Genomic DNA, 23,915 nt, shown 5'->3' on the forward strand with positions numbered 1-23,915 from the left:
GCTAAGACACTTGCCTGCTAACCAGACGGCTGGCGGTTCAAACCCACCAGCCACTCCTCGGAAGGAAGGTTGGGCAATCCTACTTCCGTAGTGATACTGCCTCGGAAACCCAAGGAGGGGTCGCTATGAGTCGGGGCCGACTCGACGGCACATAACAACAACAACAACAACATTAGTTAATTAGGAGCTCTGGTGGCATAATGCCTAAGGCATTTGACTGCTAACCAGAAGACTGGCAGTTCAAACCTACCACTCACTCCTCGGAAGGAAGATTGGGCAATCTACTTCTGTAGTGATACTGCCTTGGAAATTCAAGGAGGGGTGGCCATGAGTCAGATCTGACTTGATGGCAGTGAGTTTTTTTTTTTTTTTTTATTAGTTAATTTGCCCTTTGTTGAGCCTCTGGATAGAAAGGATGTGCCAATATTCTTGATCCAGGAACTTGTAAGAAAATACTTTCCTATTCTCAGTGATATGAAATAGTCATGGATGAGGAATACATTGGAAAACAAAACAACAACAACAACAACAACAAATGCTGCAGTATGAAGAGAAAAACATGTGACAGCACAATTTTGCTTTTGATGGTAAATCACAGGGCAATCCCCAAATTTAGATTTATTTGTATAATCCTTTCCACCATTTTTATTGTACATGACAGATTGGGCTGAGTTTTGCTAGAGGAGGGGAGGACAGCAGAAAGATAGATTCCAGAGGGAGATTTATTTTTAATACTTCAAATTGGCCAAATCTTTGGACCAATGACCCTAATGTGATTAACCCTTTTATTTCAAAAACAGGGCAGGAGAATGAAAGCTGGAAGAGGAGGGAGGGGCAACCTTTGGCAGGGCAGCAAAGGTTTGGGCTGAACAATTCCTTATAATAATGAGGGACAGTGCTGTGCTTCTGCTGATGGCACTGACTGGATCTGTGACCTGATTATGTCCCTGAGTGTCAGCAGCTGAGCCACTACAGAAGCAAATCATCCCATCAAATCCATCTCCATCATAATCACTGCAAGGAGAAGAGGCCTGTGAGGAGCTGAAAGCTATCAGGCCTCATTAGCACCATTTACCATCTAGAGGCCTAGTGCATGTGGCCCCACTCATCAGAATAACAAGGACTAGAGCACCCGGCCCATCACCTGACACCACCAATTTATTCATGCCCTACTCTGTGCCTCTGACTAGCAATTGGAGATTAAAATCTCCAAGGATAGTGTCATTTCAGTGTGAGACTTAGGACTGCCACACATTTATTTGCCCTTGGTTTTCATATTAGAGTCTCTGGGAGTTCTTCAGAACAACTTGAAATCTCTGTCTCTATGAGCAAACGTGACTTGTAGTATGTGTACTCAAAAGATAGAGATCACACAAAGCCCTTGTTGTAAAGCAGAAACTGCCTAGATGTGGTTCTTTTATGATTTAAATCATTTCACAGGGAAAAGAGAGGATAGGAATGAATGTGAAATACTTTAGCACAGCCTATTCTAAAGTGTGCTCTACAAATAAAAATTCTATGAAATATTCAGGGAACAATAAGTTTGGGAAAACATTGCTGTAGCATGTATTTGGGATCATGGTGACCCAGCATGTTACAGAATAGAACTGCTCCATACGGGAGGCAGTCAAAGATGGTGGTGCAGTCAGAGGCCTCATAATGTCTTACAACAGAGACACAAGAAAACAAGTGAATTGGATATATGACAACTTTGGAACCCTAATAGTCAAAGACAAGGCTGAAGAATTGGACTGAATGTCAAGTAGAAGGAGAAGCTGTACAAAAACAATGGACACAGTGAAAGATGGATCACCACTACCTTGCCAGCCAAACTTGTACCATGTGGCCATATTGAGACAAAGCAAGCCTGTTCCCAGCTGAAACCCCCATTACCTAGTGCAAGCAGATAGTCACCAAGCAGATATGACTATATCCAGAGCCAGGAGGAGTGCTCCCTGTCCTGCTAAAGTTAATTGCACTCACCTCACCCACCATGGCCTCTCTAGACTCCTGTGCCAGAGGCCCTGGATCTGTGGTTACACTCCTACCCCCTCATTCATTCCCCACCCCATACACACTATTGTAGTGCAGTAGCAGCCCGCTATCGTACTGCCCCCCTGAGCTGGGGGCAATGCACTCACATAATACCCAACCTAATGACCAGTGAGAATGGTCCCTGTGCTCAAGCCTATATGCCCAGGGGATAGACACATCACCTCACTAGTAATTCCAGCAATATCCTCAGCTACCCTGTAAGGCCAGTGAAGAAAGACTTGTGCTCATGCACTCAGCTACTGACCCACCCTCCTGGAGACAGATGTTGAGAATTCCAGTGTGGCCATACCTGTGACTGGAATAACATGCATACCCTGCCTACTTTTGTATCCAAACAAAACAAAATAAAAAATCAAGACACAGTAAGCCTACAGTAAATGAATAAATAATAACACCATGGTGCCTTGGAGACAACAGATAATATCAAATCACATAAAGAAGCAGGAAAAAAATGACTCCAGCAAGTGAACAAAATAAAAAACCAGAAAATCTTCTTGAGGAAGAAATGGTAATTGAACTCTCTGATAAGGAATTCAAAAGATTAATATATAGGGATCAAACATAGAGGAAACCAAAGAAAACACGGACAAGATAATAGAAGAATCCAGGAAAACAATACAAGAACAAAATGACAAAATAAACAGACAATTAGAAACCATACAAAAAAAGCAACTAGAAAGCCAAAAAATTAACCATAAAATTTTAGAAATAGACAACTCAGCAGAAGGACATTGGAGCAGGAGTGAATCAATGGAAGACAGAATCAGCAAAATAGAAGACAAATTCCTTGACATCAATTTGTTTGAAGAAAAATTAGAAAAAGGAATGAAGAAAGCCTAAGAATTATATGGGGGCACAATCATGAGGAAAAATTTACACATGATCAGAATTCTATAACAGGAGGAGGCAAACAAACAAACAAATAAAAAAAAAAAACCTAGAGAAAATTGTCAAAGATTTGCTGGCAGAAAACTTCCCTAATATCATGAAAAACAGGAAGATATCCACCCAAGAAGCTTAACAAACCCCATACAGGATAGACCTCAAAAGACGTTACCAAGACGTATCAAAGTCAAACTTGCCTTAACCAAAAACAAAGAAAGAATCCTGAGAGCAGCCCAGGTAAAAAGAAAAGTCACCTACAAAGGGAAATCTATAAGAATAAAATCTGATTACTTGGCAGTAATCATTCGTGCAAGAAAGCAACAGGATGGTATATAAAAAACCTTGCAAGAAAAAAATTGTGAACCAAGAATTATATATCCAGCAAAATTGTCTCTCAAGTACAATGTGAAATTAGGACATTTCCAGAAAAACAGAAATTAAGGGAATTTGTGAAAACTTGACCAATCTTACAAGAAATATTAAAGGCAGTCCTTCAGAGAGAACCAACAATGTCAGACAATAACTTGAGACTAGGAAACTGGACAATATCAGCCAGATATCAACCTGAATAAAGAATTCTCAAAAATAAAACAAAGCTAAGAGACTGAACACAGGGAACCAGAAATATCAATTTGTAAATGAAAACAATGTCAAAACGGGAGAATAAATGGTATAATTATAGAACTTTCATATGAAAAGGATGTCAACTTGATATCAAGAAATAAAAGACTGCTATAAACTTAGAAAGATAAAGGTAAATTTCAAAGTAACCACAAAGAAAGTTAACAAACTGTGGTAGCTCAGTTTGTGTGTCAACTTGGCTGGGCCTCCAATGTCCTTCTGCTGAGTTGGTTGGGCAGCTGGATGTAGTATTCCCTATGATGAGACTGGTAATCAACTCCATGGTGAAATCTACTGTGAGCAGCTGAGTAGCTGCCTTAGGGAATGTGGTCTGCTTCCTGCATATAAGCAGAAGCCTTGGGGAATGGTCTCTAGCTTATGGCATGCTTGAACACTGCATGTAACCATGTCACTGTTCAGCAGCCTGCCATGCTCTGCCAACCTTGAGACTTTCAATGAAGTTGAATTAATGGCCTGCCGTGTGGTTTGGTAAAATTGGGACTGTGCCTTTTTACTTGTCGACTTTGGGCTTGTTAGCCTCAGCAGCCAGTAGCTGCTTGAGTGAAGAAATGCCTCTAGCTTCAGTAGGCCGGGAGCAAGAGGCAGAACTGGAGCCCAAGGTTGAGGGACTTTCACACAGCCTCTAGAGCCTGGCACTTTGAACTCAGACTTCTAGCCACCTGAACTGTAAGAGAATAAACTCCTGTTTGTTCAAGCCATCCCATTTGTGGTATATTCTTGTCAGAGCCGCACTGTTGTTGTTCTTGTTATGTGTCGTCGAGTCGGACCCGACTCATAGCGACCTCTCCTTGGGTTTGTGAGGCAATATCACTACGGAAGTAGATTGCCCCATCTTCCTTCTGAGGAGTGGCTGATGGGTTTGAACTGCCAGACTTCTGGTTAGCAGTCAAATGTCTTAGGCACTATGCTACCAGAGCTCCTAGGTAACCAGAACACAAACCTACTCATGAAAATAAAAAAGAAGAAAAACATAAAGACTCAGTAAACACTTAAAAGCTAACAAGCTGCCATCTAGATGGAACGATGGGTCTCTCCTTGTCCAGAGCAAAGAAGAATGAAGAAAACCAAAATTCATGGAAACAATTAGTCCTAGTGACTGGTACACCATCTGCTCTGCAGCCTATATGACTATAAGACCAGAAGAACTAGATGGTGCCCAGCTACCACTGTCATCCACTTGGAAGGGGATCTATGTAGGAGATCCTTGATGGAGAAGAAGAAAAATGTGGAACAAAACTCAAAATCATTTTGAGGAAAAAAAATGGGAGGGGGGGGGACCAGGTGTGCTGGTCTAATAGAGCCTGGTGAAACCACTGAGACTATGGCCCCTAGCTGCCCTTCAGGTCTTGAATTAAACCCACACCTGTGGTTTCCAGCCAAACAAAAGACAGGCATATGAGTAGAACATTTACCTCAAGTACATATTCTCCTTGAAGAGAACAATCATGGGAGAAAGAAGAGCTGCTTATGCACAGGGAGACAGCTCAGGGGTCAGGAGTCCATGGAGGGATGGACACAGGGAAGAGATAACTATGAGGAGGAAGTGGGAGGAGAGCTGTTGCATTGTGGTAAACTGTGGTCAATGTCATGAGGCAAAGTATATGTAAACTTCTGTATGGAAAGTGAATTTGCTCTGTAAATCTTCACCCAAATCACAATAAAAATAATTAAAAAAAAGAGTCCCCCTCCAAAAAAGACTCAGTAAACACAAAATCAACAACAACAAAAGAAATGAAAAGAAAATCCACAAAAATAACTCAGCACAGAAAATTAAGTGGACCAAAGAAACCATCAACACCACACACCCAAAAAACAACAACAAAATAACAGCAGTAAACTCATACCTATTGATAATTACACTGAATATAAATGGCTTAAGTATACTAGTAAAGAGATAGAGAGTCACTGAATGGATAAAAAAGAGTGACCCATCAATATGCTGTTTTCAAGAGACACATCTTAGATATAAAGACACAAACAAAGTAAAACTCAAAGGACAGAAAAATGTATATCAAGCAAATAATGAGCAAAAAAGAGGCAGAACTGACAATATTAATTTCTGATATAATAGACTTTAAGGCAAAATCCACTGTAAAATATAAGGAAGGATATTCTATAATGATTAAAGGGTCAATTCACCAGGAGGACATAATCATAATAAATACATATGCATCCAATGATAGACTCCAAAACATTAAACAACTCTAACAGCACTGAAAGGAGCTCTGGTAGCATAGTAGCAAAGACTCCTCAGAAGGAAGGTTGGGCAATCTACTTCCATAGTGATACCACCTCGAAAACCCAAGGAGGGGTCGCTATGAGTTGGGTCTGACTCAACAGCACATAGCAACAACAATAACAGCAGCACTGAGAAACAGATAATTCCACAATAATAATAGGAGACCATATTTGATGAAGGACAGAACAATAAGAAAGAAACTCAAAAAGGATAAAGAAAATCTAAATGCCACAATCAACCAACTATGTATGTCATAGACATAAACAGAACACCCCACCCAACAGGAGCAAAGTATACATTCTTTTTCAATGCACATGGATCATCCTCCAGAATGAACTACATTTTAGGCCGCAAAGCAAAACTCAATAAAATCCAAAACATCAAAATAATATAAAGCATTTTTCCCGACCATAATGTTATGAAAGTAGAAATTAATAAAAGAAAGAGCAAGGAAAAAAACAATCAAGTATATGGAAATTGACTACCTTGCATAAAAGCCACTTGGTAATAGAATAAATCAAAGATGAAATATAAAAATTCCTAGAATCAAAAGAAAATGAAAACAAGCATACTAAAGCATTTGGGCCACAACAAAATCAGTGCTTAGAAGTCAATTTGTAGCAACAAATGACACACTAAAAAAGAAGAAAGGCCCAAATCTAAACATTAATCTTATAACTCAAATAGGAAAGAGAGTAGCAAAAGAAACCCACAGTCACCAGAAGAAAGAAAATAATAAAGATTAGAACAAAAGTAAATGAAACAGAGAACAGAAAAATAATAGAATCAACAAGATCAGAAGTTGGTTCTTTGAGAAGATCAATAAGATTGACAAACAACTGGCCAAATTGACAAAAGAAAAGCAAAAGAAGCACATAACCCAATAAGACATGAGATGGATGACATTATAACAGAACCAACAGGAGTAAAAAGAATCATAACAGAATATTATGAGATATGTAGTCCAACAAATTTGAAAATCTAGAGGAAATGTATAAATTTCTAGAAACACACCACCTACCTAACCCAACACAAACTGAGGTAGAAAAACTGAACAGACCCATAACAAAAGAAGAGATTGAAGAAGTAATAAATTAACTCATAACAAAAAAAAAAAAAACCCTGGCCCAGAGAGCTTCACTGGAGAATTCTACTAAACATTCAGACAAGAATACTACTCAAAATATTTTGAAGCATAGAAAAGGAAGACATACCCTTGAATTCATTTTATGAAGTGAGCATAATTCTGATATCAAAGCCAGGAAAGAAACCACAAACAAAGAAAATTAAAGACCAATATCCTTCATGAATATGGATGCAAAAATTCTCAATAAAATTCTAGCCAATAGAATTCAACAGCATATCAATAAAATAATACACCATGAGCAAGTGGGATTCATACCAGGTATACAAGGATGGTTCAACATTAGAAAATCAATCAATGAAATGCCCTATATAAATAAAACAAGATAATCCCAGGATCATCTCAATCTATTCAGAAAAAATATATGATAAAGTCCAACACCCATTTCTGATAAAAGTTCTCAGCAAAATAGGAATAGAAGAGAAATCCCTCAACATAATGAAGAACATTTATATAAAACCAACAGCCAACACTTTTCTCAACAGAGAGAAACTGAAATAATTCCCCTTGAGAATGGAAACCAGATAAGGATGCCCTTTATCATCACTTTTATTCAACATTGTACTGGAAGTCCTAGCAAGAGCAATAGGTCAAGAAAAGGAAATAAAGTACATTCAAATTGATAAGGAAGAAGTAAAGCTATCCCTATTTGCAGATGATATGATCCTATGCATAGAAAATCCAAAGATTGCACAAGAAAGCTATTGGAACTTATAGAAGGATTCAGTAAAGTAGCAGGATATAAGATCAATATACAAAAATCAGTAGGATTCCTCTACACTAACAAAGAGAACTTCGAAAAAGAAATCAGGAAATCAATACCATTTACAGTAGCCCCCAAAAGGATGAAACACTTAGAAATAAATCTAATCAGAGATGTAAAAACCTATACAAAGAAAACTACAAAACACTACAGCAAGAAATCAAAAGAGACCTACATAAATGGAAGAATATACCATGCTCATGGATAGGAAGACTTAACATTGTGAACATGATGATACTACCCAAAGTGATTTATGGATATAATACAATCTATAATACAAATTGTAACAGTATTCTTTAATGAGATAGAAAGACAAATCACCACCTTTGTACAGAAACAAAAGAGGCCCCAAATAAGTAAAGCATTATTGAAGAAGAACAAAGTAGGAAGCCTCACACTGCCTGATCTCAGAACCTGCTAAACAGCATGGTAGTCAAAACTGCCTGGTACTGGTACAATGATAGACACATAGACCAATGGAACAGAATTGAGAATCCAGATGTAAATCTATCCATCTATGGACAGCTCATCTTCATCCAAGGGCCAAAAGCCCATTCAATAAGGAAAAGACAGACTCTTTAACAAATGGTGCTGGCAAAATTGTCTATCTATAGAAAAATTAAAAAGGACCCATGCCTCACACCCTACACAAAACTAGCTCAAAATAAATCAAAGACCTAAGTATAAAACCTGAAATTATAAATATCATGGGATTAAAAATAGGGACAATGCTAAGGACCCTAATATTTGCCATAAGTAGAATATTAAATGTAACTAAAAAATGCACAAACAGCAGAAGATGAACTACATAAATGGAACCTCCTGAAAATTAAATGCTTATGTTCATCAAAAGACTTCTCCAAAAGAGTAAAAGGAGAACTAAGAAAAATTTTTTGGCTATGATATATTTGATAAGGGAGCTCTGGTAGCATAGTGGCTAAGGCACTTGACTGCTAACCAGAAGACTGGCGGTTCAAACCCACCAGCCACTCCTCGGAAGGAAGATGGGGCAATCTACTTCCATAGTGATACTGCCTTGGAAACCCAAGGAGGGGTCGCTATGAGTCGGTCCGACTCAATGGCACACAACAACAACAACAACAACAACATATTTGATAAGGGTCTAATCTCTAAAATTTATAGAATACTTCAACACCTCAACAACAAAAGACAAATAATGCAATTTAAAAAGTGAGCAAAGGATGTAAATAATCATTTTACCAAAGAAGACATGCAGACAGCTAACAAACAATGAAGAAATTCACAATTCTGTGCTGACACATTGCGGGGAATGCTTCATGTACAAACTATTGAACGGGAAACTAATTTACTCTGTAAATTTTCAACTAAAACAAAATAAAATTTTTTTAAAAAACTGAAGTGATGATGAAAATTTTAAAATTTGGATAATGGTGATGGACACACCACTCTGTAAGTATACTAAAACCCAATGAAATGTATACTTCTAAAGGGTGAATTTTATGATGAGTTATATCTCAATAAAGCTATTATTAAAAAAAAAAAAAACAGGACTCCTTAGTAGGGTTTTCTTGGCTGTAATCTTTAGGAAAGCAAGTTGCCAGGCCTCTCTTCTGCAAGACTGGGTCAGTTCCAACGTGCCAATCTTTAAATTCGTAGCCAGCACAAACAATTTGGGTCACCTAGGGATTTTAAGTTTGGAAAAATCTAAGTTAAAGGGTTTTTCTGGATTGTAAGCTCTGTGGGGTGGGCCTTGCCTATCTAGCTTCATTCATATTTCTGAACTGTGCATATCACTTCCCTCCAGGACCCCAAGTTCACACATCCAAACAAGATGGCTGCTCAGCATCTCCCCAGCTCATCTAACAAGGGAACTCTTGTTTGTGGAGAATCTTGAGGGGCTCATTTTTTTCGAGGTGCACACTTAGGGAAACACTGCTTTAATGCAATTGCCTTTCCTAAAATGAGGAAATAAAGCTCTCAACTGGGCTCAAAGGGAAAATTTGATATGTTAGTGGAAAGATTGAGGTTGTTTATTGTTGTTATTGTTTATCTTTATAACTTAGATGAAACCAGAGTAAAATTCTTATAATGTTACTTACCCTGTGCACACATATTTCCCAGTACCTAGAAAGATCTGATCTAAAAAATATTGTTCTATTTCAAAAATGCTATTTGGTATGTGTTTCACTAAATGGAATTTAATTTTTATACTTTTTTTTTAAACTTCATATTATAACATTCCCAAATGAGAATATAAAATCTTTTGTCATATTATTTTGATTTTTGGTTTAGAAAACATGGCCAAAACTCGTGAGTTAAACATATGACATAAATAGATTGGTCTGCTCTTAATATTTGGAGGAAAATATAAAGACATCAACTCTGCGTTTTCAACAAAATACTTTTGATTCTTATTTATGCAAAGTGATATATATATATATATAGAGAGAGAGAGAGAGAGGCAGTCCCCACTTATGAACATCTGACTTATGGACAACTCATACTTGCCTTTTAATGTTATGTAAATCTGATATCACTTTGAAACGCAAAGCAAATTCTTCATCAAAATTACTTTCACTTGCTGTTGGTGAAACTTTTAAATCATTAAGAAGGCTTTGAGCCTTCCCTTGCACTAACCAAAAACAAAGTCACTACCATCAAACTGACTCTGAATCATAGCAACCCTATAGGACAGAGTACAACTGCCCCATAGGGTTTCCAAGACTATAAATCTTTACAGAAGTAGACTATTACATCTTTCTCTCATGGAGCGGCTGGTGGGTTCAAACCACCAACATTTTGTTTAGCAGCTGAGCAGTTTAACCACTGCGACACCTGGCTTCCTCTTGCACTAACCAAAAACCAAACTCACTGCCATCTATTTGATTCCAACCCATAGCGACTCCCACTGGCTTTCACTACAGCAGACTGCTTCATCTGTCTTCTGCAGAGTAGCTGATGGGTTCGAAACCAGAGCTCCTTTCTTGCAATAAAGTATGGTTAAATAAGAATTGCATACACTTGTTTCAACTTACATGCAACTGTGACTTAAAGACTCACTTAAGAAAGGACCTAGTTTATAACCCTGGGATTGCCTATGTTCTATTGTTTTTTTATATTTTAAAAATAGTATATTATATACGTATAATTTTGCAATTTGCTTTCCAATCAGTATTTTATAGTAAAAACATAAAACCTGTATGAAAAGAAATTACCAGCTTTATCATAGTAATTACCTTGGGAAGGAAGAGAGATGGAACAGGAGAGGAGGATGTTAAGAGCCTAACTGTAACTGGAATTTTTTTTTGTTTTCTGTTAAGAACAAGAAAGAGAACTAAATATGATATGGAAAAATGGTTAGTTGTCTGTTTCATCTATGTGGTTGGAACATGGGTGTCTTTTGTACTCTTTTCATAACTTTGTATACATTTAATGTATTGTGTAATTAAATACGAAATAAAAGAGTATATGTGAAGCTCCCTAAATTTCTAATCAACAGGCTTTAGCTGGGTATTCCTAATGCATCTCATTTGCTTTAGTCTCATTGTCACAGTTACACATGGTTTATCTCTATTGCACAATGTTTGAAATAGTTTTACAAATGTCAGCAGCTACGACTTTGTTAGTTCTCCCAAGCAGACCTAATAAAACTCACAGAAGGGCTCAATAAATATTAAGTGAATAATTTCATTATATTTTAGTCCTTTGGTTGAGATTTGTGTTTATCATACTTTGTCTTAGTTCATCTTTACATGATTCAATCTAAAGGATTCTCATTTTTTTATTTAAATTATGTGTTAAATTCCTTTAGCAACCTGTAGTTCAGTGTCAGTTGCTAGTTTATCATCCTAAAAAGAATGGCTATAATTTATTGAATTCTTAAGACATATCAGACACTACAGAAAGCAGTTTTTCTGCTGTTATCACATTTAACCCCACAATAAATGAACATGGGAAATGTGGGAAGTCTTATCATTTTTGGTTACTGAGGTCTTTTTTTTTTCTTGACCAAAGGGAGGGTCTTTGACTTCAATAACTACCACTTAAGAAAACGTCACAGTGGTTGAGGACTAATTGCATCAAGAAACACTCTGAGCTTCAGTTAAAATGTAAAATGCTTTCTTTAGCCTCAGGGTAAAATAAAATTTCATTTCCTTTTACTTTTCTGCAGTAATGCCAATAAGGAGATATTGCCTGGGGCCCTAGAGAAGCCAATTCTATAGCTGAACAAATCAATAGTAAATCTACTTGCCAAATCTTGAGCATACCCACTGAATGAATGAGTGTTAGGAACACACACTTAACACTCACACATACCCTCACAGAAGTACCCAGGATAAGGTTGCCATTTCCCTACAACAATGTAATGTTCTATCACTAACAACACATTTCCAAGCTCCTCATATATACAAGGATCTCATTGTGGACTTGTGTGCACAGTTATGAACTGATAATAACACCTATTATCTTGATTAGTAATAAATAGCATTTGGTAGGTAAAGACTATGTGCCTCATCCAGTTCTAAGCACTGTACACTATTAAGTCAATTAATCTTATGAGGTAGGTTCCATTGTTGTCCCATTTTTGTAGATGAAAAAGTTGAGGCACAACTTCTTAGGTAAGTAAAATACCCAAAGTCTTACAACCAGAAGTGCCAGTCTAGCTCCAGAGCTTGTTCTCTTTGCCTATTCCCTGTACTGTCTCTCTGTATATATAAACCAAATATAAATTTCCAACAAATGCTGGACAAAACTAAACAATGATGTTATGGCAACCATCTATTGAGTTTTTAACTGTGAACTAAGGCATTATGGTAGGTTATTTTCACATATTATCTCATTTAACTTTCATAACCTAGAGGCTTAGTTTTTTTTTTTTTTTTTAACTTTTTATTGTGATTTGGCCGAAAGTTTAAGATTTTATGCTTATTTTACAGTTGGTGAACTTGAGGTTCAAAGAGTTTAAGTAATTTGCTAAAGGCTATAGAGCTAGTTATTGGTCAACCTGGTATTGAAACAAGTCCCTAGCTAGTGTTCATTCCATTGTCTGACTTCTACACACTTAGGAATTCCTGATCCAGAAAGTAAAGAGAACTAAGATGTTCTCAGCAACCCCATAGTCATTGCCAATTTCATGTTACTAATTATCACTAGGACACTTGCTACTTTCCCACCTCAGTGACATTGAGTATGATACAATTTTAAAATGCTTTAACATCCCTGGGTATGACATAATTTTAAAACATTTTAACAACTTTGGGTAAGATATGTTCTTTGTGACATTTGAATGTAGTACCTTTATTTATATTAGTCACCAACTGCAAATGAATGGGTGGGGTCAGAAAAGTATAAAATGATTGATGTGTTTCTTCCATATTTGTTCATAACCACTGGTTGGAAAAAAGGAACAGGAAAAAAAAAAATCCTTACATAGATTCTTGGAAGAAAGATTGGGCAATCTATTTCCATAGTTATACTGCCTCAGAAACCCAAGGAAGGGTCGCTATGAGTCAGATCCAACTAGACGGCAGTGAGTTAAATAGATTCAGATTTCCCATCTCTTTAAATTTACTCAGTCCCAGTAAGTGGAAACACAGTTTACAAGACAGGGTAGAAAAGCTTCAAGTCTCAGGTGATGGGATTTCTTCCTGTTGAGAGTTGAAGGCCCAGAGTCTGAAGGAAGAGTACAGGCCTTGCCAGGTAAGGAGGGCATTTACCAGATAGGGAGGGCATCTGCCCAGCAGGGGAGGCCAACTGAGGACCATTTGCCCAGGCATTGACCCAGAGCAGGGCCACAGGCTGTCTACACTGCAGGCTGTGCATGCTGTGTTGACCAGCCTTCTCACAAAGGTTCTATTAGAACTTTAAGGATGGAGCTTTGGCTTGTTTAGGCAGGTTAAGTCATTGCCTCACAGTCTTCAGACTAGAAAGATAGGAAGCCCAGCCCAATCCCAGATAGGTCTAAATTCAAAGTCAGAGTTTGTGAATACTGGGCAACCCTTCCTTCATTTCCAAGGAGCCCAAAGAATCTCAGCAGGTGGGGAACAAGGATTAGGACATTTCTGTTAACAAAAAGCTCCTGATTGATTTCTTTTCAATAGATCTCACCTAGCCAAATTATAAGTGGTGTACATACTTTTCAAATTTAGATATAGATTTTAATGTTAACTCTGGGTCTGTGTAAAGTTAACTTTTAAATGTAAACATTTAAATGATGTCAAGAACTGATGAAGTGAAAGATTCTAAATAAATTGAGTTTTCTCTCTGTATCTTTTCTGGAGGTTGGTGTAAAGGGTTAATGTGCTTGGCTTCTAACTGAAAGGCTGGAAGTTTGAGTCCACCCAGAGGTGCCTCAGAAGAAAGTCCTGACTATCTACTTATCAAAAATCAGTAACTGAAAACCCTGTGGAGCATAGTTCTATTATGACACACATGGGGTTGCCGTGGATTGGAATCAACTCAATGGCACCTGGCTTTATCTTTTCTGGGAAATGTCAATGGGGATTTTTAAGAAATTGAAGATGAGCTGAGTGTAGTAATCCTAGTTTACACAAATATTCTGAGTAAGGCTAACTGTATTAACTTGATCCCAATGCATTCTGACCTTTTGTACCACATCAATGCAAGCCAACGACATGCACGTGCGTGCGCGCACGGGCACACACACACATATACATAAAACAATGAATTTTTGCCTTTCTATTTTGGTGTAATTTGACCTTATGGTGTTTCTTGCTACTTTGTAAGGTCAAAGCTTATGCCAACAGATGTAGGGCATGTACCTTTTTTTGAAAACATGATTATGTTTACATTCCAAAGATAAGAAAAAACTATAATGCTACATGAATGTAGGCAATTCATCAACTGAAATGTATTTTAAATCTTGCACTCTTCCTGTGCTAGGAAGAATACTTGATACCATTGTGCCCTTGTCTAAAAACTACATGTACAATAAACTCAGGCATGACTTCATGAGTAGACATTATTAATTTCTCTGAAAATGCAATATTTTTCCTCTTTCAGAGGTTTGTGTACTGTATCTAATGAGCTATCATAATACTATTTCTAAAACTAAAAAAAAGTAAATTAAAATCAGCTTGTATTCAGTCCATGCCCAGTACTAATCAATCTAGTTTACAACTCATTTTCCTGTGGGTATTTATGGGCTGGGAGAGCTAGCACTAGTATTGGTAGCTACTAAAGGCCAAACAAAGCAACCTAAGAGGGATATGGATTTGCCATTGTAACTGGTAAAATGATTAGTCATGATCTCATTAGAAGAAAAAAGTCCTAATATTGTTGTTATTACGTGCCAAAAAAGGTAATTTTAACTCTTTGTGGCCCCATGTGTCAGAGGAAAACAGCTCCCACAGGGTTTTCTAGGCTGTAATTTGTGGGTTGCCAGGTTTTTCTCCTGTGGAGTAGCTGGGCAGGTTCAAACCACCAACCTTTTGGTTAGCAGTTGGGTGCTTAGCCATGCTCCACCAGGGCTGCTTAAAATAGCAATAATTCCTTTTAAATAATGTGTTTTCGCCATCAAAAATACGCAAGTGATGAGGCATAGCGGTGCATTTTACATGGATGTTGCCACTGAAAACTCAGAAGGAAATACCAATCAGTGAATATGATTTCTATGTTCAACTCTCAAAATTTCCATTTCAGGGGCCAACTGCCTGGCAGGAGTAAAGAAAGTTATTCTATTTCTGGGCACAACTCTAGGAAGCAGCTTTCTGGACTGATCTGATCTGACTATGAGTTATAGATATTATAACCAACTTTCCCTCCACACCAATACCCCATCCCTCCAGAAATCTTAATAGGCTTTTGAGAGCCTCCATTTAGAGCTGGGCTGCATAAAATGATCTTTTGATGAAAAGGGATTGGAACAAGGGTTAAAGCAGACATTGAAAGGTTATTGTAGAGGGCACAGTGTTCATACAACCCTCCTTTAATATGTGTGGTGTGCACCTGTGATAAGATGATTCATTACATAGGGCCTCTCTTTGACAAGCTCCATCGTTCAGCCCTCAGGGTTCTGACGGGACAATCCCACACAGGCCCAGGAAATACAACAAGGTCAGCTTTTTTCCTTGGGACGTAGATGGAGACGGTTTAGCTTATAACGCACCTTTGTTTACTCTTTATGTAAAATAAAAACACAGTTCAAGACATGGCAATTCCCTTTCTCCACAGAGCAGTGCAAGCTGGGAGTACGTAAACACACTGCTGGGTAAATAACTCAGGCAGAAAAAAAAGCATGGCGAGGAGGCAAGGTGCTTCTTCCCTGTGGCTCATCTTAGGTAACAGCAAAATTTGAGAACTAAGTGCCCTCACCACTGAAGCTGAGCTTTTTGGCCTTCAAAGGAGGGTACTCCTGACATCAGCAGCTTAAACGCTTGTTTGCTTTGCAGACAGCTTTTAGGTTTATTGGGATCTTGAAGAGGTTGCTAGCCTCATCTGAAGCTCCGTTAGTGCCTGGGTGACCACAATTCAGGCACATCAGCAGGGCAAAGGACATACAGCGTTGCTCATGTGATAAGGGATATTTACTGGCCCCAACAAACTGAAGCAAATCTACAAGCAGACACCGACTAGCTTCCCTGAGAATAAACAAGGGGTTTGAGAAGTGTGGCTGATCTGCAGTTGGCTTCATTCTGACCTGTCTTTTTCCTTTGCCAGGTTTTATTCATACATTCAGATATTGGCTTTGTGAAGGCCAATTTAGAAGTCTCAGAGCAATCAGGGAAAGAAAATTACCAGTTTTCCCCATTACCCAAGTTGAAAAAAAAGTGAAATAAAAGGCAAAACTGAAATTTTATTTTAAAAAGGTAACTATTTTACAAATAGAATGTCCAGTAGTGAAAAGTACCTTCATCAATTAAGGTGATCACAGGAGTCATTGTATAGAAATAAAAACAAAATAAAACTTTGACATTCTAAGGGAAGGAAAAAAAATAATCTTGCCTCTGAAATATGGAAACACCTCCCAACCCGTCTCCTATTCTTGACATTGCTAGTAAACATTATTTATTTGCCTTGAATGGATGCAGTTACATATCACTGTCATGCAAAAGAAATTCATTTCCTTTCCAGAGTTCAATCTGCCATAAAAATTCACTCTTGTTTCCATCTCCCACTCACCTGTCCTTGCGCATTAGTAACTAGTTGACCTGTGACCCCCTGAAGGCTGGAGAGGGCATTGCCAAAGGCCTGTGAGCTTGCTATGGAGCCCATAGCTGCTGCTGCTGCAGCCGCTGCAGCCTGACTTGCTAGTGGATTATTAACCAGCTGCAAAGAGAGAAAAGATCAGGGTGAAAACGACCAAGAGACACAGGCACAGCACAGGGATACAACATCCACCCAGGGGAGGTCTATCTCGCCCCAACTCGCTCATGCAAAGGGCCGGGAACCCACTAGAGGAGGTGTGGTGAACATTCCCTCTCAAGTCTGTGGACTAGGGGAGGATGGAAGCAAGACTGGAAGGAAAATAGTTCTCACTAACACTGGGCTGCTTCATTGAGCCTGGGTTTAGGATTAACCTCAGAAAGGAATGATCCTGACTTTAAGGGTTGAGGTGGGTTGTTAGGGACTTTTCAGGTGGAGAGATGATTTCAGAAAAGTCCCTCGATTTTGTCTCCATCCAAAATAAAACTGTGAGGAAATGTCTACTTGCCTTGAGGTAACCAGACAGAGTATGGGATTAAAACAGGGTGGGGGTGGTAGGAAGAGTGAAATAGATTGTAAGGATTTCTGAGAATGAATTGATCATTTCCCATTGTGAATTGCAGTTTCTCTTAGGGTCATTAAATAAGGCAGATATGCCCCTGCATTCCCTTCTTTGAAGGAAGAAGGAAACCGAAGTAGAAATGACATCTCCAGTCTCTGCTCTCAGAGGATGAATTTAGGGTTGGGAGTTTTTTGAGGGTGCTCACCCTGACCATAGGATTCAAGGCCATTATGAGATTTAAGGCCAAGGAGAAGAGTCCTTTGGTGAATGGTCAGGTTGACATCTGTTTGCTAGTTCAGCTCATCTCAGGCCTTCTCTTGGCCTCTTTTCTGGGACAAGAGTGAAACAGGGAGGAAAATTTGACAAGACAGAGAAGAGGGGGAGAGAAACCTGCTCAGGGTGAAGGTTATGGTTGCCAAAATCTGCTTTTCCATGGAGACCAATTCAATATTCTTTATCCTGCCAATTTTCCACGCCACAGGTTTTCAGGTCTTCTGACCATGAGGCAGAAGTGTGGCTTGAACTAAAATCTGCATTTAGGTTAATGACTAGATATAAATTCAAGAAACATTTAAACTATTTTCACAGTATTGGTTTTGATACAGGAATTTCATTTGTATTTATTCTAGGGTGTTATTTTTTTCCTATATAGTTTCTCTCAAGTACAACAATTGTTGTGCATAATAATGCATTTTTCCATGAAATTCCTGTATTTTAGCAGAAACCTGCCAAGACTAAGACTTGGGAAAAAAATTAATGCCATATTTAATTCAAGTCCTGAAGCTCTTCTAAGATGCCTCTTTCTTACTTTCTCTCTCCACACTGTTTCAGTCTTTTCTTTTCCTTTTTCTTCATTTTTTCCTTTTTTTCTCTTTCTTTCCCTCAACACATATTATATGACTTAATTCCTTTGGAAATTTGCCTAGAGCTTATATCATTTTATGGGGAAGGAAATACTTATTGTCAGAGGAAACATCAAAAGGATGAGGATTTAATAATTCTTTTTTTTTTTTTAAATAATATGATATGCTAATTTTATTGGTTTCTTTATTCATTTATAACCAAATTTCACATAACTAATTCTATAGTAATTCCATTGACCTAGCAAATTTTTCAGAAATGAAAGTCCATTTTAAGCTCACTACTTTGTGTCTTTTGCCTTTATCTCTCTCCTAAAAGACAATAATGACTTTCTTTTGAAGGAGAAAAAAATTGTCATTCATCAGAGTGAAGAGAAACCCTGTCTTATGCCAGATTACCACCATAGGATTTAAAATGCAGGTTGATTTGGTTTTTTGAGTGTATTTTTATGGTGTATATAAGGTGAGTGGGAGTAGTGTATATAAGGAGTAGTGTATATAAGGAGAGTGGCGTAGTGCCTAAAGCACTTGACTGCTAACCAGAAGGCTGGCAGTTCAAACCCACCAGCCACTCCTCAGAAGGAAGGTTGGGCAATCTACTTCCATAGTGATACTGCCTTGTAAATCCAAGTACGGGTTGCTATGAGTCGGGTCTGACTCGAAGGCACATAACAACAACATAAGGTGAGTAAGCATATGTGCCATTTCAGCTTGACCACTTAAAGTGAGAAGAATTCATACTATGTTCCTTATTTTCCATTCCTAAAGTGTGAAGACCACTTGGGTACTACCTTTCTCAGATCATTAGTACCTAAAACCCATTGCTGTGGAGTCAATTCTGACTTAAAGTTACAATATAGCACAAAACATTTTATTCTTTCATTACCAGTGTGCCTACCCAGGAAGAGATGGCTCAAATTAAGTCAGATGTATTACACTGTAATCTTTGCGGAAGTATACTGGCACATCTTTTTCCTGTGGGGTAGCTGGTAGGTTTGAATGAAGAACATTTTGGTCAGCAGCTGAGTGCTTTAACCACCATGCCACCAGGTCTCCTAATGATAAGTACAGACCCTGCTAATTGGTACACTATTATCAATCATCTACCAACTCCTCTGTTTACATTTCATTAATGTAATACAAGCTGAAGTCATAATAAAATCATTGCATTTTAGGAAGATCTCAAAATGAGACTCTTAATCCTCAAAGAGAGATTAATTTACAGGCAATTTGGTTTTAGTGCTGAGTAAGCAATTTTGTCCAGAAGTTTTGGGTAAACATTTTAGTCAGTGCATACATACAAAATGGTCTCTGAAGAAGCTAGACAATGATTCCTATTTAATGAAAAGTATTTAAAGAGAAAATACTTTTAGAAAGTGTATCATCTAGGCCAATCTAAAATTCATATAAGAAATTATGGGATTACTCTCTGGAACAATACAATAGTGTAGATTAGGAATTCTTTATTGTTCAGCTAGGGTCCCATATATTTTCTATAAATTCAGGCATTGTACAAAGGATAAGCTATCATTCTGAATTTAAACTAACAGTTAAAGTATGTATTTAAAGAAAGCTTCAGAGCCTTTGTGTTATGGGGCTGGGAATGGGTGCATGTTTTATTTATTTTTACATGTGTATTTCCTCTATATCTGGAACGTTTGGTTGAAATTCATTTTATTCCTCTTTTTGTTGCTTTTCTCTCTTAATGGAACAAATGCCAACTCAGATGACTCTTTTACTTCCTACCCCACATCCTAGTGAGTCTTTGTGAAAGATATATGGTGTCTGGGTGAAAATTAAAGCCATGTAAGTAAGTGTAGTCTATACAGATGGTAGGTATAAGTCAGTTTGTAAACTGACAGCATTTCAGGTGGATCATTGGAGTTGTTGATGGATGCAGCTTCATAAATATCTTTTGGCTTTTCTGTCCATGACTGCTAAGGTAAGGATATGATAATATGTATTAAGATATGTGTCAGAGAGAAGGGCAGGGAAGGCCAGGAAACCATACGTGTTCTCCTCATCACCTCAGGTCATGTCACTCTGTATTGTCCCCAGTCATGTCATATTAGCAGTGTTCCTACCAATACTTCTTCTTGATTGGAGAGTCAGGGTAGATTTGGCAGTGGGGACCCCAGGCACAGTAAATGTACATAATAAGCATGTTCCAAGACCAACTGGCTATCTTTTACTGCCAATGTGCCTCTCCAGCAAGGGATGGTGCAAATTAAATCAGATGTATTACATGGATGAATTTTCAACAGACCAACACAAAAGAAGTGCTGAATTCTGGTGCATGCTTGTTTATAAATGTAGAAACTTTCAAACCAAGGATTTGCAGTGGGCTGGAGTGTTCATCCACCACTTTTCTGTCACTTTGTTGTACTGTGGTGGCTTGTGTGTTGCTGTAATGCTGGAAGCTATTCCACTGCTATTTCAAATACCAGTAGGGTCACTCATGGTGGACAGGTCTCAGGAGAGTTTCCAGACTAAGGCAAACTAGGAAGAAGGGCAAGGGGATTTATTTCTGAAAAAAAAAAAAAAAAAATGCCAATAAAACCTTATGAATAGCAGCAGAACATTATTTGATACAGTGTTAGGTGAGCCCCTAAAGTTGGAAGGCACTCAAAATATAACTGGGGAAGAGTTGCTACCTTAAAGTAGAGCCTACCTTAATCATGTGGATGGAATAAAGATTTTGGGACCTTCATTTGCAGATGTGGCAAAACTCAAAATGAGAAGCAACAGCTGTAAACATCCATTTATAATCAGAATATAGAATATATGAAGTCTGAAACTAGGAAAATTGGAAATTATAAAAAATATAATGCATAAGGGTCAATATGCTAGGCATTAGTGAGCTGACATGGCCTGGAATTGGCCATTATGAACCAGACAATCATATGATCTACTATGCTGGAATGACAAATTGTAGAGGCATGGCATCACATTCATTGTCAAAAAGAACATCAAGATTCATCCTGATGTATAACACTGTCAGTGAAAATGTCTATGTACCAGTGACAAGGAAGACTAGTTAATACAACTATCATTCAAATTTATGCACCAACTACTAGTGCCAAAGATGAAGAAACTGAAGATTTTTACCAACCTCTGCAGTCTGAAATTGATCAAACATGCAGTTAAGATGCATTGATAATTACTGGTGATTGGAATGTGAAAGATGGAAATAAAGAAGGATCAGTAGTTGGACAATGTGGCCTTGGTGATAGAAACAATACTGGACATCACATGATAGAATTTTTCAAAAATAATGACTTATTCATAGGAAAGACCTTTTTTGAACAACACAAATGGTGACTATACACATGGACCTTGCCAGATGGAATACACAGGAATCAAATTGACTACATCTGTGGAAAGAGGTAATGGAGAAGCTCAATATCATCAGTCAAAACAAAGTCAGGAGCTGACTGTGGAACAGACTATCAGTTGCTCATATGCAAGTTCAAGTTGAAGCTGAAGAAAATTAAAATAAGTTCATGAGAAGCAAATTACAACATTGAGTATGTTGTTGTTGTTGTTAAGTGCCGTCGAGTCGTTTCCGACTCATAGCGACCCCATGCACAGCAGAACGAAACACTGCCCGATCCCGCACCAGCCCCACAATCCATGCTATACTCGAGCCCATCATGGCAGCCACTGCATCAATCCATCTCGCTGAAGGCCTCCCCCTCTTTCGTCGACCCTCCACCCTACCAAGCATGACATCCTTCTCCAGGGAATGGTCCCTTCTTACAACATGACCAAAATAGGTGAGACGAAGTCTGGCCATTCTTGCTTCCAAGGAGCACTCTGGCTGCACTTCCTCCAGGACAGATCTGTTAGTTCTTTTAGCAGTCCATGGTACTTTCAGCATTCTTCGTCAGCACCACAACTCAAAAGCATCAACTCTTCTTCGGTCTTCCCTATTCATTGTCCAGCTCTCACATGCATACAAGGCGATTGGAAATATCATGGCTTGTGTCAGGCGCACCTTAGTCCTCAAGGAGATATCCTTGCTCCTCAGCACTTGAAACAGTTCCTTCGCAGTTGACTTCCCCAATGCTACACGTCGTCTAATGTCCTGACTGCTGCTTCCGTTGGCATCGATTGTAGAACCAAGCAATGTAAATTCCTTGACAACCTCAATCTTCTTTCCATTGATTGTGATGCTGCTCATTGGTCCAGTTGTGAGGATTTTTGTTTTCTTTATGTTGAGATGTAATCCATACTGCAGACTGTATTCTTCAACCTTCATCAGTAGCTGCCTTAAGTCATCCTCACTTTCAGCAAGCAAAGTTGTATCGTCTGCATATCTCAGGTTGTTAATGATTCTTCCTCCAATCCTGATACCACGTTTTTCTTCATATAGTCCAGCTTCTCGGATTATTTGCTCAGCATATAGATTGAATAAGTGTGGAGAAAGAATACAACCCTGACGCACTCCCTTCTTGATTTTAAACCATGTAGTGTCCCCTTGTTCTGTTCGAATGACAGCCTCCTGGTCAAGGTACAGATTCCTCATGAGTACAATCAAGTGCTCAGGGATTCCCATTCTTCTCAATGTTATCCATAATTTGTCATGATCCACACAATCAAATGCCTTTGCATAGTCAATAAAACACAAGTAAACCTCTTTCTGGTATTCTTTGCCTTGAGCCAAGATCCATCTGACAACAGCTATGATATCCCTTGTTCCACGTCCTCTTCTGAATCCGGCTTGAACCTCTGGAAGTTCTCTGTCAATATACTGCTGCAAACGTTTCTGAATTATCTTCAGTAATATCTTACTTGCATGTGATATTAATGATATTGTTCTATAATTTCTACATTCTGTGGGATCACCTTTCTTTGGAATGGGCACAAATATGGATCTCTTCCAGTCAGTTGGCCAAGTAGCTGTCCTCCAAACCTCTTGGCATAACTGAGTGAGCGCTTCCAATGGGGCATCTGTTTGTTGAAATATCTCAATCGGTATGCCATCAACATTGAGTATATTCCACCTGAATTTAGAGACCATCTCAAGAATAGATCTGATGCATTGAACACTAATGACTAAAGACCAGATGAGTTGTGGGATGACATCAACGATATCATACATGTAGAAAGGAAAGGTAATTAAAAAGAAAGAAAAGACCAAAATGGATATCAGAAAAGCCTCTGAAACTTGCTCTTAAATATAGAGTAGCTAAAGCAAATAGGAGAAATGAGGAAGGAAAAGAGCTGAACAGAAGATTTCAAAATGTGGCTGGAGAAGACAAAGTAAGATATTTTAATGAAATGTGCAAAGACCTGGAGTTAGAAAATCAAAAGAGAAGAATACACTCAGAATTTCTTAAGCTGAAAGAACTGAAGAAAAAATGCCAGCCTCAAGTTGCAATGTTGAAAGATTCTCTGGGCAAAATATTGAATGATGCAGGAAGTATCAAAAGAAGATATAAAGAAATACACAGAGTCACTGTACCAAAAAGAATTGTTCAGTGCTCAACCATTTCAGGAGGTAGCATATGATCAAGAACCAATGGTATTAAAGGAAAAAGTCCATGCTGCACTAGATGCACTGTGGAAAACAAGCCTCCAGGATTTGATGGAATACCAATTGAGATGTTTCAACA

The 23,915-nt window shown here is 38.2% G+C and overlaps 1 protein-coding gene across 1 annotated transcript in view; it reads right to left on the reverse strand.

Moving 5' to 3' along the window:
• The window catches only part of POU6F2 (POU class 6 homeobox 2), a 728,490-nt gene that overhangs the window by 64,392 nt on the left and 640,183 nt on the right, over positions 1-23,915 (reverse strand). The window contains exon 6 of the mRNA XM_042783132.1: positions 16,852-16,998. Coding sequence (XP_042639066.1) covers positions 16,852-16,998 — 147 coding nt within the window. The remainder of the gene's footprint in view (positions 1-16,851; positions 16,999-23,915) is intronic.

Source organism: Orycteropus afer, unplaced genomic scaffold (assembly GCF_000298275.1).
Source record: "Orycteropus afer afer isolate SDZICR_OR568_19922 unplaced genomic scaffold, OryAfe1.0 scaffold00690, whole genome shotgun sequence".
Classification (NCBI taxonomy): Eukaryota; Metazoa; Chordata; class Mammalia; order Tubulidentata; family Orycteropodidae; genus Orycteropus; species Orycteropus afer.